Below are 17157 nucleotides of genomic sequence, written 5' to 3'. Positions count from 1 at the left end.
GCCACCAAAATGTGTACCTGACTCTCCTCTTCATAGCTCTCATGCCCATATGTCCTTCATGATTCATCTAGTAGAACTACAAAATCTGAGACGTCGGATAAACAACCTAGCAAAAAGGGAAATGATTTTCTCTAAGTCTGAGTCAGAAAATCTGCAGGAAAGAAAGAAATGTATTTCTTGAGTCCTCTCACTTACCAGGGTTTCCCCTTGGTGACATGCTTTATCATAGGGGCCATCTCAATCAGCTGCGGACTGCGGCATACTGAGACTTGCAAAGTTACGTAGGAGCACTTTTGTGAAAACTGGGAAACAACACTTACAGCGCAACTTTTACAACGCACTACCTTTACAATGAAACTTTTACAATGCAACATCCATTACAACGCATGCCATTACAAAGCAACCATTACAACGCATGTCACTACAACGCATACCACTACAACGCATGTCATTACAACGCAGTCATTACAACGCATACCATTACAACGCATACCTACACTATCCAACACTTACCCTACTGCTGCACCCCCTGGAGTTAGAATAGTAATTTGTACCCCTACACTATCCAATACTTACCCTACTGTTGCACCCCCTGGAGTTAGAATAGTAATTTTTCCCCCTACACTATCCAACACTTACCCTACTGTTGCACCCTCCTGGAGTTAGAATAGTAATTTTTACCCCTACACTATCCAATACTTACCATACATGCAATGTAATGGTATGCATTGTAATGGTATGTGTTGTAAATGTAGTATGCGTTGTAGTGGAATGCGTTTAAAGGTAGTTTCAAAGAATTCGTTGTAATGGCAAGCGTTGTAATGGAATGCGTTGTAAGGGATGTTGCGGTGTAAAAAATGCGTTGTAAAGGTATGCGTTGTAAAAGTATGCGTTGTAACAACATACATCCGTGAAAACTATGTGTAGTGCAGTGGTGTTGTGGAGTGGGAAAGGTGAGTTAAAAAATACCTAACTAGAGGGTGAAATAACTTTATTCTGGCTCCTAGCCAGTATGTTTAAACACAGGGTAAGATACAGGGAGAAACCTAGCTATAATGAGTAAGGGGTCCCTGGTATACGTCAACATGTTTCAAACTTTCTTTTGGTTCCACTCCTTTTGCTTATAACTTTTGACCTAGGTAATCCACACTGGTCACACCGAATTGGTAAACAGCCTTTACAACGAAACTTTTACAACGCACTACCATTACAACGCGGTCATTACAACGCAAACCATTACAACGCATTGCGCTGGGGGCGCTCTAGTATAGGGAATACATTTAATTTTCTATCCAACACCTTCCCTAGTGTCCACGAGGACTGGAGTTGGAATAGAAAATTAAACCTTTCACTATCCAGCACCTCTAAGGGCTATGCTTTGTAAAGGTATGCGATGTAAAAACCGCGTTGTAAAGGCAGGCGTTGTAATAGCCTGCGTTGTAACGTCATACATCCCACCGAATTGGCACCTACTCATTTTCAATGGGATATCTTTATCCTTGAATATAGCCAAAGCCTCGTCATATTTCACCTCATTCATCCTGAAAAAACAATGTCATCTGGAAAACATTTCCCTTTGTCGACACCCTTGAACATGGTGTAATAATGTCTGGGATTGGGGTGAACATTTTCCCTCCAAATTACCTCTCACATTCATGCCAAGTGATAAAATACTATGGCTGCATGCCTGCCAGACCATGGCAGGAAGAGGACACCATTGTGTGTGCACTTCCTGGAACTGGACCCCCAGAGTAGAGGTCCATTTTTAGGCCCCAGATCACAAATGCCACTCAAGCGCTTCTAGTCCTTGCATAGGGGACATTAAACATGTTGTTCGAGGCATATGAGATGCAGATCTCACACTGAGCATTAGATCGCCACCTGGTGTTGGGCTTGGATGATTGCATGTTGTTGCCGTCTTGGAAGAAGTCTTAGTAGTCACGAGATAGGTGACTCCGCCGTTGGGCGATAGTGCACATGGGCATTGAATCCATCCTTAGATTGTTTTTTTCCGCCACTGGGTTCGGATGTAACTTTTCCGCTCCGGTTCGAAATCTACTTTCTAAGTAGTTTGACGTGTAAAAAACGTACTTAAACTTGCCAAACAACTTTCGATATCAATAACCATTGACTCAACTACTTCAGCTCGATTCCGGTCGTAGAGGCGGGCCGTTGGGCTTATCCACGCCGGGAGGCCTACAGCTCATGGAAAGGACGCCGTTCCAGAAATGCCCCCAGTGTGGAGCAAAATTCCCACACAGTGACCATCACAAGGTCTGTAACCTGTGCTTATCACCAGAACACGAAAAGTCCAGCTGTCCAGCCTACGCATCCTTTCGATCCAAGAAGACCATTCGGGATCGGAGGGCCCGTCAACACATCATGCAGGGATCTGCTCCGGAACCGGTGGACATCTTTGACGAGGGTCCAGATGTCCCAGAGAAAGATTCCGAAGATCTCGAAATCATATCTGAGGCAGACGACTCCGATGACTCCATACCTTCAGGTCAACGTGTGAGTACTACTGCCCCTATCCCAACACCGAAATCGAAGGCAAAGGTCAACACTCCGCCTCCGGGGCCCAGTCGCGACCAAAAAACGACTTCAGAAGCCCCGCCTTCGAGTCCGGCTCTGAAGACAATTCAAAAACCTTCCTGTAGCTTGGGACTGAGCAAATCGCATGTGCCGATACCACCAGCTCCCTCGGCACCGAAACCGAAAAAAGTCCCGGTTCCGAAATCCACTCCGAAACTGTCGACTGCGAAAGAAAAAACGTCTCTGAAAATAATAAAGCCTGTTTCCGACGCTTTCAAGCCAAAGAAACCAGGTTCGGCTCTAAAACCAAGATCGTTGGAGCCAAGACCTATGCCAAAGGACTCTGCCACAACTCCTAAGGCTAAAGACAAATAAAGGCAACAACCACACTCGGAAACGAAAAAATCGTCACCGCAAGCAGTTCCTGAAACAGAGGAGCTTTTTCACCCTGATCCTAGACAGAAAAAGATCTATATTGGCCCAAAGACAGCACATGTTTCTACTGTGCCAGACAGAAAGAGGAAGTTAGATAAAGCACCTCCACCTCCATTGCCTGTAAAGAAGAAGGACTCTGCCAAGTCACCTATGCACCTTTCTTTGCCTATTCCTCCCTCTATTCCACCTCCTCTTCCTGCACCTATTTCACCTCAAAATTCTCCTCCTCATTTTTCACCACAACATACACCTTCTAATAATGATGATGATGATATTATGGGGGAGGGGATGACCAAATGACCCTTTTAACGACCCAAGGGATCCACCTGACACAATGCAGTCAGATGAGGCAGAAGAAGAGACACTTTTGAACAATCCCAAAAGTCAGTTCAGATATTACCTATGATCAAAGGGGTCATTAAGCATGGACCAGAAGTGTTTAAAGATCCTGTACGTGCTAGGATTATAATCACCAGAATATAAAAGAAATATAGGCCTGCTCCTGGGGATCCTGCCTACATTAAGGGACAGCTACCTATAGATTCCCAAGTCGTTTCCATCGCTAGAAAATTAGCAAACTCCCAAACCTCAGGTGAAGCGCCACCTCCTGATGAAGAGTCAAAAATGATTGACGCTTCAGGCAAGAGAATAGCTGCCAAAGCAAGCAACACAATGGCGCATAGCTAACACACAAGCCCTCCTTGCAAGATACGACAATGCTCATTATGATCAGTTAGAAACACTCTTACAGCATCTACCTCACCAATATAAAGCACAAGCAAATGACCTTATTCAAGAGTGTACGCTAATTTCCAATGCTTCCATCAAGTGCGCACTTGATGCAGCAGACACTGCATCTAGAGCAATGAACACTAGTGTCCTCCTTAGACGCCATGCATGGCTACGCATCTCAGGTTTTAAGCAAGAGGTGCAAACGACCATCTTAAATCAGCCATTTAACCAACAGCAGCTTTTTGGGCCAGAGGAAGACACAGCACTTGAAAAAATGAAAAAGGACACTGACACTGCCAAATCTATGGGAGCTTTGCAGTCCCCACAAACACAAGGCTCCTTTTGTCGCTCCGTCTATAGAGGAGGTTCCAAACAAGCTGGAGCAGACAATTCAGCTTCCTTTAAAACCAATACGCAAACATCCTCCAATAGGGGATAGTTTAGAGGAGGCTACAGAGGCAACAACAACAAGGGAAGAGGTCTAGGTAATAACAACAATCAAACCTCTCCCACCACAAAACAATGACTCCCTTCCACTCCCCCAACAACATTCCACTCCTGTAGGAGGGAGACTAACACAGTTCCTACCTGTCTGGAATTCCATCACAACAGACAAGAGGGTAAAACAGATTATCCAGTATGGTTACTGCCTATAACTTACAGCTACCCCTCCACGTATACCACCCAGACAGCGTCCAATGTCCACAGAACATCTTACGCTGCTCAAACAAGAGGTTCTCTCATTGCTTCAAAAGGATGTAATAGTGATAGTTCCATTACAACATCAAGGGACAGGGGTTTACTCGCTGTATTTCCTAATACCCAAGAAGGACGGAAAACTAAGACCAATTCTCGACCTCAGGCCCCTCAATCTGTATATACACTCAGATAATTTTCACATGATCACTTTACAAGTGCTTCCATTGTTGCAATAATGTGATTTCCTTACTACACTAGATCTCAAGGACGCCTACTTCCACATTCCCATACATCCTTCTCACAGGAAGTATCTAAGGTTTGTACTAGAAGGACAACACTATCAGTTCAAAGTCCTTCCATTCGGGGTCACAACTGCACCAAGAAACTTTACAAAGTGCCTAGCCGTAATAGCAGCACACCTCAGAAGACAACACATCCATGTCTTCCCATATCTAGACGACTGGCTCATAAAAGCCAAGTCATTCAATCAGTGTGTCCTACACACATCTCAGACATGTCATACATTGCACAACTTGGGGTTTACAATCAACTACACCAAGTCGCAACTCCAGCCCTCTCATGTACATCAATATCTAGGGGCTACAATAAACACTTCTACAGCTCTGGCTTATCCCAGTCCAGCCAGGATACAGAGCATTCAAGCCTTAGTCACAAGGTTTCAAGACCAACACTCTCTCCCAGCCAGAGTGTTCATGCAACTAATAGGCATGATGGCATCTTGCATTTTTATTGTACCATATGCAAGACTGCAACTGCGCCCATTGCAAGAATGTCTAGCACATCAGTGGAACTAGGCTCAAGGACAACTTACAGACCTGGGGTTGGTGGACAGCCGCACACATCACTCACTGCAGTGGTGGAACACCAAAAACTTGTCCAGAGGGTGGCAGTTCCTCAAACCTGTTCCACAGATAGTACTTACAACAGACGCATCTCTGACAGGATGGGGAGCCCATCTCCTACAACATACAACTCAGGGAAGATGGACCACTCAACAGAAAGTGCTCCATATCAATCACCTAGAGCTGCTAGCAATATTCCTAGCACTGAAGTCCTTCCACATACATGCACAGAATAAAGCTGTCCTGATCCGGACGGACAACATGACAACCATGTACTACATCCAAAAACAAGGAGGCACACATTCTCTGCAAATGTCCCAGCTTGCACAGAACATTTGGAGATGGGCCATTCCACAAAAAATATATCTACTAGCATAACACCTTCCAGGAGTTCACAATCAGATTGCAGATCTGTTAAGTCGACTAACACAACAGATTCACGAATGGGAACTACATCCGCAAGTTCTTCTACCACTCTTTCACAAGTGGGGTCATCCAGACATAGATCTGTTCGCCACACACAAAAACTCAAAATGCCCAACCTTCGCCGCCAGGTTTCCACACCTGCTGTCCAAAGGCAATGCGATATGGATGAACTGGTTAGGCAGATTTGCGTACGCTTTTCCGCCACTCCCACTAATACCACTAGTAGTGCGCAAGCTACAACAACATTCTCTCTAAATTATCTTAGTAGCTCCCACATGGGCACGCCAACCATGTTTCACAACGCTGCTAGAACTATCTCTAGTTCCACACCAAAGACTGTGTCTAACCCCATCCATGCTAAAGCAGAACCATGGAGACATCAGACATTCAGATACAAGTCCACTGAATCTGGCGATCTGGCTCCTGAAGTCTTAGAGTTTGGTTACCTTAACCTGCCACCAGACTGTATAAATAACATTAAGGAAGCCAGAAGACCTACTACTAGAGCTTGCTATGCTGCAAAATGGAAACGTTTTGCAATTTACTGCAACAATAATCAAATTGATTCCCTGGATGCTTCCATCCAGAATATCATCTGCTATCTTGTACATTTACAAAGATGTAATCTAGCATATTCATCTATACACCTACATCTTGCAAACATTGCTGCGTACCTACAAAATAGACAACATCTATCATTATGAGTGCCTGCAATTAAAGCATTCATGGAAGGATTAAAAAGAATCATTCCTCCTAGGTTACCACCCTCTCCAGTGTGGAACCTAAACATTGTTCTTACCAGGCTCATGGGAACCCCTTTTGAACCTTTACACAAATGTGAACTGCAATTCCTCACATGGAAAACAGCTTTCCTTGAAGCTATTAATTCTCTTAGGAGAGTGAGTGAGATTCAAGCTTTCACTATACAAGAACCATTTTTACAATTACACCATAACAAAGTGGTCCTAAGATCAAATCCCAAATTCCTTCCTAAAGTCATCACTCCATTTCATCTAAACCAATCAGTAGAGTTGCCAGTGTTTTTTCAAAACCCGGACTCTGTAGCAGAAAGGGCTCTACACACTCTAGATGTGAAAAGATCCCTTCTCTATTACATTAACAGGACCAAATCCTTTCGCAAAATAAAACAATTGTTTGTAGCTTTCTCTTCTCTCCACCACATAAGGGCAACCCCATATCTAAAGCTGGAATTGCAAGGCGGATTGTAAAATGCATACAAATATGCTATCAAAAAGCAAAACGTACATTAACAATTCCTCCACACATTCAAACTAGGAGCCTCTATGGCTTTCTTAGGGAATATTCCACTAGAAGACATATGCGAGGGAGCAACAGGGCCTAACACACATACCTTCACTAAACACTATTGTGTTGATGTGCAAGCCAAGCAGCAAGCTGCTGTAGGCCAAGCTGTCCTCAAAACTCTTCGTTAAAATACTGCAACTGATACAGGTGACCACCGCTAGGGGAGACATTGCTGTATAATCGATGTTCAGTGTGAGATCTGCAGCTCATATGCCTCGAACGGAAAATGCTACTTACCAGTAGCTACTAACTCCATCAATTCCCATCATGGTGAAAAACAATCTAAAGATGGAGTCGATGCCCATGCGCACTATCGTCCAAGGGAGTAGTCACCTATCTCGTGACTACAAATACTTCTTCCAAGATGACAATAACATGCAATCATCCGAGCCCAACACCAGGTGGCGATCTAATGCTCAGTGTGAGACTCTGTAGCTCTACATGCCAAGAACAGATGCATACTGGTTAGTAGCATTTTCCTTCTTTGCTAAACTCCCCTAGTTTAACTGAGGATTTTGGAAAGAAAGGATGCAATTTTCATGTGAACGGTGTATACCAAACATTTCTCCCACTGGTCAAGTTTCTGGTGGCTCTGCTACCTTGCACCTCACAAACACAGGCCCTCTAAATAAGGAGGCTGCTCAGAGATGAGGGGGCGGTTTTCAGCCAAGTTTTTTAGGGGAGACTGGTTTCCTTTCTCCTCAAATTAAAGCCCTTAGACTACAAAGAGGCAAATACACCGATTGAGCTGTTCCTTAAAAAAGAACAAACCAGTGTACAATGATAGTGACTTTTAAAGGTATGTCATTTGTTTATATAGTGGTGAAAATGATCATACTATGCAGTATACTCACCTGAGATATGGTCATTGTAATTACAGTCAACATAAAGCAAGAGAAATTACTTCTGATACACATGGCATAGCTGCGTGCTAGGTATTTGATAAAAATATTGGCACTGAATAAAGTGCAAATTGATTAGATGGGCCATAAAGAGGTCAAAAAATGTTTTGGGGCCATGTACTACTTCAGTGTTGTGTCTTTTCTTCACAGCTTGGAATTAAAATGGTCCAAGGTTGAATTCCTGCAACATGACATTGAGGTGTGTGAAACCGTGGGTCAAGTGGCCTTGAAGATTGTCAGAACAGGGACTCCAAAGGACTCTGCCTTCATTGCAATAAAGGTAATGAGACATACGAAAACATTGTCATAACGTCATTCTTGGAATTGAGGCGCTGAGCGTTTTGTAAGCAGGGTATTTTGCATGTAACTTTACTCTTGCATAGCGCACATTCTCGTCTGCCCCATAATTCATTTTTCCCCAAAACAGAAAGTGGTACAAGAAGAATGTTGAATATTGAGTATTAATTTTCTCTGAACAACTTTAGGCTCTTCTCATGCAATCGCCTGCAGTGGACTCTTTGAAGGGCCAAGAGTCCTCACCTGCAACAAAAAACAACTAGACCTTCCTGTCCTTGTTCGACTTTTTATACCAGACTCTGTTTTTTCCATGGTGGAGGGGCTTCATGAATTTTTTGACATGGTTTCTTTAATGGTTAGGAGACTGTAGAAGAGTTTCGGGTTGTATCGGCAATCGCCTGACTCTTATTCCAGACTGAATTAATGGTTTCTCTAGACTTTGCAATTCTGAAGTTACGTACATTTAAAACTGTGGTTTTACTTGATCTTAAACAGCTGTTCTCTCTTTTTACTGGTTGACACTGTTGGTGCAATGTATCCCTTAATCCTTATGGTGCCCCTGAATATTGAGCATATGGACCTTGAGAAGCCTGCTCCGAGATGCGGGCTTCATGATGTTTATGATGTACTATTCAATTATAACAACCATCTTTAAGAAAATGAAACTTTACGTATTCTTTTTTATTGCATTAACTTTGTTTTATAGATCATTTATGTGTTGTTCTGTGTTTGCCGCTTGTGCTAACATGTCTAAGGAAGTGACGACATATAGCCCTTATAAAGACACCATCAATCAACGCTGACATCAGTTCCTTCCTTTCTGTGCATTGCGATGTAGATCCAGAGCTCCGCTCCTAACTTTTAGTAAATGTTTTCTGAGTTATAAAAATGTGATTTGGCAGATAGGGTGCCAGTGAAAATGTCTACCCCACAGACCACAGGGTTTAAACTTAAACCGTGCAGTGATTTCAGGAAGCAGATTTCAGTCACTGAGCCACAGCATGTTTGCTAGGGACTAGGCAGGAGTCTGTGGGGTATATTTACAAAAAAATTGTGCAGCGCAGCACTGCAAGCAATTTTGCTGCACCGCACTGTACTGCGTCATTTAAAAAATCCAGGGATGCACCATATTTACAAGTATACAGTCAACTTCTGCATTTTCCCTGCGCTGACGCTACAAAAAGCTGCCTAGCGCCAACACAGACACCCTTGTGCCATGATGCAAGGGTGCCTGCATTGCAGAGATGGTTCCCTGCAGCTGAGGCACCCTTGCACCATGGTTCAAGGGTGTCTGTATTGCAGGAATGTTTGTTTATGTGCAGCAAGGGACACCTTACTGCACATAAACAATCTTTAAATGCAATGTGCTCTTTCTATGTGTGCTGTAGAATGCAGCACACATAGAAAGAGCAAAAAATAGGAGAAATAAAAGTGTTTCTGCTTGTTACGCCACTCTAACACCTGCTATCCAGTGGTGTTAGATTTTGGTTCTGCCTCAGATTTACACATCCTTGTAAATCTGGGTCAGCATCAAAAAGCTATGGGTGTTGCGGTGGAACACCCATAGCAACACCCATTGCACACCTCTTTCCCTCAGGTACCTGCGTGAAAGGGTACAATTTTATCAAAGCGGCATTAGGCCATGCAAAGTGACTTAACGCCACCCAAATTGGCTTAACGCCACTTTGTTAATATGGAGCAGAGCATTGCTCCACTGGAGTATCCTAAAAAGGGACGCTCCGGTGGCGCAATGCCCTTGTAGATGCACTTCAAGACCGTTAGAAAGTGGGCAGGTCCTGGAGCAAGCAGATGATCTGCTCAAGCTCCAAGTCATGGGGCCACTCTTGCACAAGTACCAGGTCCTCTCAAAGTTGCAGTCCCCTGGAAGGTGGAAGATAAAGTTAAGATAGATAAGCCTTGTCACAATCTCAAAAACTCCTGACTCATCGATATGCCATCATTCCTCCCATCAAGAAAAGAATTGTACAGGTGATACTCAATGTACCAACTTCACTTCTATCGTCTGATTTAGAACACAGCCCGAGGTTGATCCCAGCGCCCTTGTGTTCCCAAGGTCGTCGCCAACCCCACAGCAGATACAGATCTCCAAGGAAGCCACGCTGCAACTTTTTTGTATCACTCTGGCTCATTCTGGAGCACCTTCAGACCCCATGGAATCACAGGGTCCTCAGTTGCACTTCTGCCAGTGAGTCCTGCCCTAGCGCTGCCTGACCCTGTTGCAACTTTACCGGCACCACCCCATGCCACCATTCCTGTATATCCTTGTCAGTTCGATATGTTCCAGTACCAGCTTCGGCTCCAATGGTGCTTACCCCCAAATCAACGCCTAGCTTGGATCCAGAGTCGACTTCGACTTACGCCATGCCTATGTCTTATTATGGGATTAACAATGCCCAGCCCCTAACATTGAACAAACCCTAGCCTCCTGCCTGATGGCAGGACTTTTGTATTCTTTAAGGCCTTGTTAGGATTGCATCTGTTCTGTTAAGAATGGATTCCGACTCTGTTCAAAAGTGAAAATCCAGTTTATTTTGGCAGTACAACAGTACTGGGAAGAAGCATCCTCCCAGACTCAGTAACCTCGGGTTCTTCTCTTTGCGTCGGGCCGTGGATGTTGGTGCTGCATGGTTGCAGTGGTAGCTACATGAAGACTTTGGACTACCAACTGGCTTCTTCAGCTGTTGTGTTCGAGTGCTGCTAACAGAAGGCACGTCGCCTGGCAATTGGAGTTCTCCTGGCTTGACTGAGCTCTGGAGACAGCTTCTCATTGAGCAGTAAATGACAGGCACAGCTCCTCTCTACTCTAGACACAAGGTGCAGCAGGTGCAGTCATCGTTGGTACAGCCTCTTCTTTGCTGGTTCTTTGGTGCAGCAAGGTAGTCCTTCTTCAGTCCTTCTTCCAAGTTAGTTGAGATCTGAGCTTTGGGTGTCAGGGGTGCCCCCTTTATGCTCAGAAAGTGCACTCTGGACAGGATGCAGTTGGTAGCTAATGTGCAACTAGATTCTATCCCACCTAATGACCGCTTTCTGGGGAGTGTGGCATCTGGCTATCCCAAGATGCACCATCCTGCCCACTCCCAAGATGGCGATAACCCTTTCTTGGGGTTCAGACCTCACTATCCCACCCCCAGGGTGTGGCTACCTCAGGGCTACACATCCCTGTTGAATCCTGTTTGGCAATTGGATTTACCTCTCTGCTCCCCATGCCAGCCTGTCTATCTACACAATGGGGCAGTCCTCCCCAGTGGTTTTGTGCCGCTGCTCTTCAAAGGCGTGTTCTCCTTTGAAGCCTGACTTTTGGGGCTAACCTCTAAGTGGCTTCCTGGAGGAGGGCGATGACTACTCCCTGGCCTACAGTCGCTCATTATTCTCCTTCCTGAGAGTCATTGGCATGTCTCCTAAGGAGGGCAGAAAGTTGTCTCCTGGAACAGGCTCCATGTGTGCCTGGGAAGGCACAGGAGTTTTAAAGGTAACAAAGTGGCAGCTTTGCTAAAGCTGCACACTGCAAAAAGTTATATTAATTTTAACTTGAGATACAAGTTGTGCTTAATGTAACGAGTTGTTTGATATCCTGGAGTGCCCACTTTGGTCGCACCATTCAGGAGTGAGCAAGGCTGAGGAGTCAGCATGTAACCCTGTGCTCACCAATTGGGCGATCAGGTCTTTTCACAGTAAAAATAATAGTTTTGCATGTTTACTGCCAGGACAGTTAAAGTACAAGTCCTGCCTCTGTCATATGTTGCCCCCTGCCTTAGGACTCAGTAGGCCTTCTCGAAGGGGACTTACACAGATGTACAGGGGAAGTGGTAACTTTCCCATTGCTTTCAATGGCAAACTCAGTCTAGCAGTGCAAGACTGCACTACCAGTCTGCAGTGGTGGAGTGGGGTACCTGTTTTACTTGAGGGGCCTCCAGGGTGGCAGAAGCAGGGCCCAGGGGTACCCCTCCAACTTACATGCCCTGGGTACAGCCAGTGCTGCAAGCCATGGATTACCCCCTGTAACGTACATGCCCTGGGTACCTGAGTACAATTTACCTGGGACTTACAGGAAGTTATCCATTTCCAATTGGGTGCATTATATTCGACATACACTTTAGGGTCAGGGCACTCAGGTCTGGTTAGCTGGCCTCAGTGCACTCTCAAAGTCGAAAGTCAGCAGCATAAGTTGAAAACCTTGGGGGTGACCGAACAAAAGAGGCATTTTCTTACACACATGTACAGGAAATACATTTTAAAAGAGCCTTCTGGGAAGTATCCATGTAATAATATTTCCTCCATAGGTGTGTGCAAGATGCTACTGCCACTTCTGATGCTGAAGCTGTGGCACCTAATCTGTCAAAAGTGAGGTATGGTAGAATATGGACTTAGGTAACTGAAATACTCCTTTCATCTTAAATATTTCTAACAGGCAACAAAAGTCCTTTGTAAGTGTAAAGATTGCACATGCTGCAATGACACTGCCCCATTAGATAGCTTTTGACTAAGACACATAGAAATATCTCACCATCAATATCCTTCCATTCATATGTGAGCAGAGACATACAGTGTTGTTGTATGGCGTTTTAGATTCTGAATGAATTTTACTGATTCATGCCCATATATAGGTACAATTCGTGTTGCCCTTATATAGGCATAGAAATCCAGTCCTTATTTAGGCATAGCCCATGCTACCCAAATACAGGCATGGCTACTTCCATCTGTTCATCTACGTCACAACGAGTTCCAGGAAAACCAGGCTCTTATTATTATTATTATTATTATTAAGTTTTGTAAAGCGCGTAGTCACCCGTAAGTATCCCAGCGCTAAGATCCGAACAAGCTATAGGGTAACAGGGGGGGAGAGGAGGAAGAGAAGATCAGGGGAACAGGTGAGTTTTCAGCTGCTTCCTGAATCGGAGATAATCTGGTTCCGTCCTAAGATCACGGGGGAGGGAATTCCAAAGGCGGGCTGTGTTGACAGAGAAGCGCCGTCCACCCGTGCGCACCTTCTTCACTCTGGGGATAGTGATGAGGTATTCATGGTCGGATCGGAGGGATCTTGAGGATTTGTAGGGCCTGATGAATTTTTTTAGGATGGGGGGGGCCTTTGTCCTGTAGGAGTTTGTGTGATAGACAGAGAGCTTTAAACTTCACTCGCTCTCTCACTGGAAGCCAATGGAGGTGTTTCAGAGCTGGTTTGGCCGAAGATCTAGCCGGGGTATTGGTGAGAATCCGGGCTGCGACGTTCTGGATCCTTTGCAGTTTATTGAGGGTTGCCTCGGGAGCGCCCAGATAGATGGTATTGCTGTAATTCAGCCTTGATAGAAAAAGGCCTTGGATTAGCAGTTTCTGGGAGACAGGAGGGAGTAAGGGCAAAATCTTCCTGATAGATTTGAGAAGCCCGAAGCACGTCCCAGCGATTTTTTTGGCTTGCGTCTTGAAAGACAGGTCTTTTTCAAGCCAAATTCCCAGGCTCTTGATCTCAGACTTGGGGGCAGGGGGTTCACCCAAGCAGGGTGGCCAGATGTTCTGAGAGAGGGAGAGCCCCTTCTGGCCAAGGAGGAGAATATCTGTTTTTGAACCATTAAGTTTCAATGACGAGCTATTCGTCCATCCTTGAATGTCTGCAAGACAGTTATATAGGTCCGAAGGTTCTTGGTTTGGGTGAGATAGAGACACCACTAATTGAGTGTCATCAGCATAGCTGATGATTTTCACTCCGTACGGGTTGACAACCTCCTCCAATGGGCACATGTAGACATTGAATAATGTCGGGCTTAGAGATGAGCCCTGGGGCACACCGCATTGGAGGGGGGTTTCGGGAGAGCGGGTGTCATTCTCCCAGACCTGAAAGGAGCGGTGGGCAAGGAAGGATTTGAACCAGGTCAGAGCAGTGCCCTCGACACCGATGTTCTTGAGTCGCTGGATTAAGACCCGATGGTTGACGGTGTCGAAGGCCGCACTGAGGTCCAGGAGGATCACTGCCTCTGATCCTCCTGCGTCCAAAAGGGCTCTGGCCTCCCCCACTGCTGCAAGAAGGGCAATGTCAGTGCCCTGCCCTGGGCGGAATCCAGTTTGCGAGCATCTGAGCAGATTGTTGGTCTCCAGATACTGCGAAAGCTTTTTGTTAACTAGCTTTTCGGCGATTTTACTGGTTCCGGGGAGGAGAGAAATTGGCCTGTAGTTGGCCAAGTCTGTGGGATCCAGAGAAGGTTTTTTAAGTAGCGCCTTGACGACAGCCGCCTTCCAGCTGGGGGGAACTTTTCCCTGGAGCAGTGAGGCGTTGATGAGATGAGTGAGTGGAGGAGCGATGGTGGGGGCCACTTTCTTAAGGATGCGCAGGGGGACTGGGTCCCTGGGGGATCCGCTTTTGATAGTATCTAGCGTGGTTGAGACCTCTTCAGCAGTGACTGGTCCAAGAGAGATTAAACGGGGAGAGGTAGGGTTTGAGTTCATGCAGTCTTCCTCGCTGAAGTCGATGGGTGGAAGAGAGGCAAGGATTTTCTGAATCTTCTCCTCGAAGAATTTGGCCAGTTTAAGGCATTTCTCTTCAGCTGCCTTGGGGTCTGGCAGATTCTTTGGTACAGGGTCTGGTGCTTTAAGTAATTCTTTTAAAATGATGAAGGTTTCCTTGCTGGAGCAGGAGGAGTTTTCTTTCCTTTCCTGAAAGAATGTACTTTTGGTGTTGCGAAGAGCGAACTTGTAGTTTTTTAAGGAGGTACGGAAGGCGTCTTTCTTGACTGTCGATTTATCCTTCCTCCAGGAGCGCTCCATTCTTTTGCACGCCTTCCGTAGGAGGTTAAGCTCAGGAGTGTACCACGGGGCAGGGCTCACTCTTTTAATTCGCCTGAGGGTGGAAGTTTTAGGGAGATGTTTGTCCAGTGATGTAGTGAGCCATGAGTTGAACTGATTATCAGCACTGGCTGGGTCAGAGACTGGGGGGGAGAGAGGCCCTGTAAGGGACTTTCCCCTGCTTGGATATTGATTTCTCCAAGAACTCATTTATTATGCATGTTTATCCATGACGTTCATATGCCCGACTTTACGTCAAAGCTGGCATTCCTAAACACCTTCAAGGTATAAATATACCTTCACTTGGTATGGCAAAGCACGGCGTGGTTCGGTGCAGTTCGGCTACCTACTTGTCCGACACAGCTCGCTACAGCAAGTGCCAAAGGAAGCCGACTCTCCAACTGACGCACTGACAAAGAAGCTGTCATCCTCCTTCAGAGAATCCAGCTCCAGTGTTTCTGACTTCCCTTGCGTGGTGTTGGGAAATCGAGATCCGAGACAGAGATACCAACCTCTTTCATTCTAAAGGTATGGAGCTGATTAGAACCTAGAGAAACCTTTGACAATTCTTGGCAGAACTAAAACGTATGCTAAGCAGCACTTACTTCTTCCCTGGTACTAGACCTAGGTTAGGTACATTGGGGTAGGCGTATTTTAGAAGCACCAGTTGAGTATTTTAGCCTGTGTTATTTATGTATGTATTTTTATATGTCATAGCAACAGACAATGCTATTACAGTATTATTTTATAATACTATTCTCGATGTATGCATTATACTTTGCATTCTGTCTAACAATTGTAGCAGTTCACCTCTCTTGCATGAGAAAGAAGACTGTCCAATAAATCCTTTTATTGAAACGCCCGTCTCTCTATTTCTGTGCAACTCTGTAGAAATGTAGAATGCACGACTGACTGAGTAAAATAGTTATCTATTGTTTCCATGACTCTGAAGATATTTGTTCCATTCCTAGGGAAACAAAGTTGTCATGTTTATGCGGTTGTCAGAAATCAATCCCTTCTTGTGCATTCGAGAATGTTTCTAGTGACCTCTGAGTTAGTCGTCACACACAATTAAGTTTAATATACTCGATAGAGACATACTGACATACTGACCTCAGTCCTATGCCAAATCTATAGAGTATATTATTCCAATGCGCAGAGCCAATTGGGAATATAGGAACTACACTACAGTGTAATGAGCTTGAAATGATCCTGGTTTTGCCAGAATAGATGGTCTTTCTGAGGAATTTCAGAGGTATCAGGAATTGGTGAAAATGTTACAGAACCTTTGGCAATCAGTGTCCCTGTACATACTTTGCCAGGGGCTTACAGTTATGACATGCGTTTTTAGCCTGTAGATCAGGATAAACAGCATCTGGATCAATTCTTAGTTGCTTTACAGCTGGGTGTTCCTCCTCCATATCCTATGCAGCAGTGACTGCTTGGTACAGCATAGCCTGTAATTCTGGGAACCTCATTTCTGGCTTTTCAACGGTTGCTAGGCAACCATCAATCAAGAACCAGTCTTCCCTCGTCACTTTTGGACCAGGCAGGGGCTTAAGATAAGCGACATTGCTAAAGTGTTTCCACCATCTTTAGACAGGCACCCATGACCACATTCACAATAACGTTGACGGAGGTCATCCTTCTCTTATCGGCATCTCCACACGCCATCACTGCAATGGATATGTGCTCCTGTAGGATGTAAGTAAACCAGACCCAGATGTCCTCATCAATGTCACAGCATTAGTTTAGATGGTGTGATCTATTAAGTATCTTTTGTTCTTAGATTGTAGCCTGCTGTGGGGTTGAACAGCTGGATGAGATTCTAAGAGGAAATCCATAAAAATCCATAAAAACACTGTACTAAAATGCACAGCAGACAGAGTACACCTGGCACTTGCAAATGCTGTTTTACTTTTAATTAGTTTCCTAAATGCTTGATGTATAGCCTTATGTATTTACTTCTTTAATTGATGTTTGCATCAAAACACTATTACTGTGAGATAATCACGTTTGGTGCATCTGTCTGTTCATAAAACAGTTTTAAGAAAACGTATATAGACAGTCACATGAACACACCCACTTATGAAACATGTTCAAAATGTATATTGTGTGTACTTGTTTTATGAATAAAATAGACAGTGTTT

The 17157-nt window shown here is 44.8% G+C and overlaps 1 protein-coding gene across 1 annotated transcript in view; it reads left to right on the top strand.

Annotated features, from left to right (window-relative positions):
- Positions 1–17157, top strand: part of FREM1 (FRAS1 related extracellular matrix 1) — a 564068-nt gene that overhangs the window by 417905 nt on the left and 129006 nt on the right. Inside the window, exon 27 of the mRNA XM_086961404.1 lies at positions 8069–8198. Within this exon, the coding sequence (XP_086817530.1) occupies positions 8069–8198 (130 nt within the window). The remainder of the gene's footprint in view (positions 1–8068; positions 8199–17157) is intronic.

Source organism: Lissotriton vulgaris, chromosome 3_1 (assembly GCF_964263255.1).
Source record: "Lissotriton vulgaris chromosome 3_1, aLisVul1.2, whole genome shotgun sequence".
NCBI classification, from domain to species: domain Eukaryota; kingdom Metazoa; phylum Chordata; class Amphibia; order Caudata; family Salamandridae; genus Lissotriton; species Lissotriton vulgaris.
This window is presented reverse-complemented; position numbering and strand designations above follow the sequence as displayed.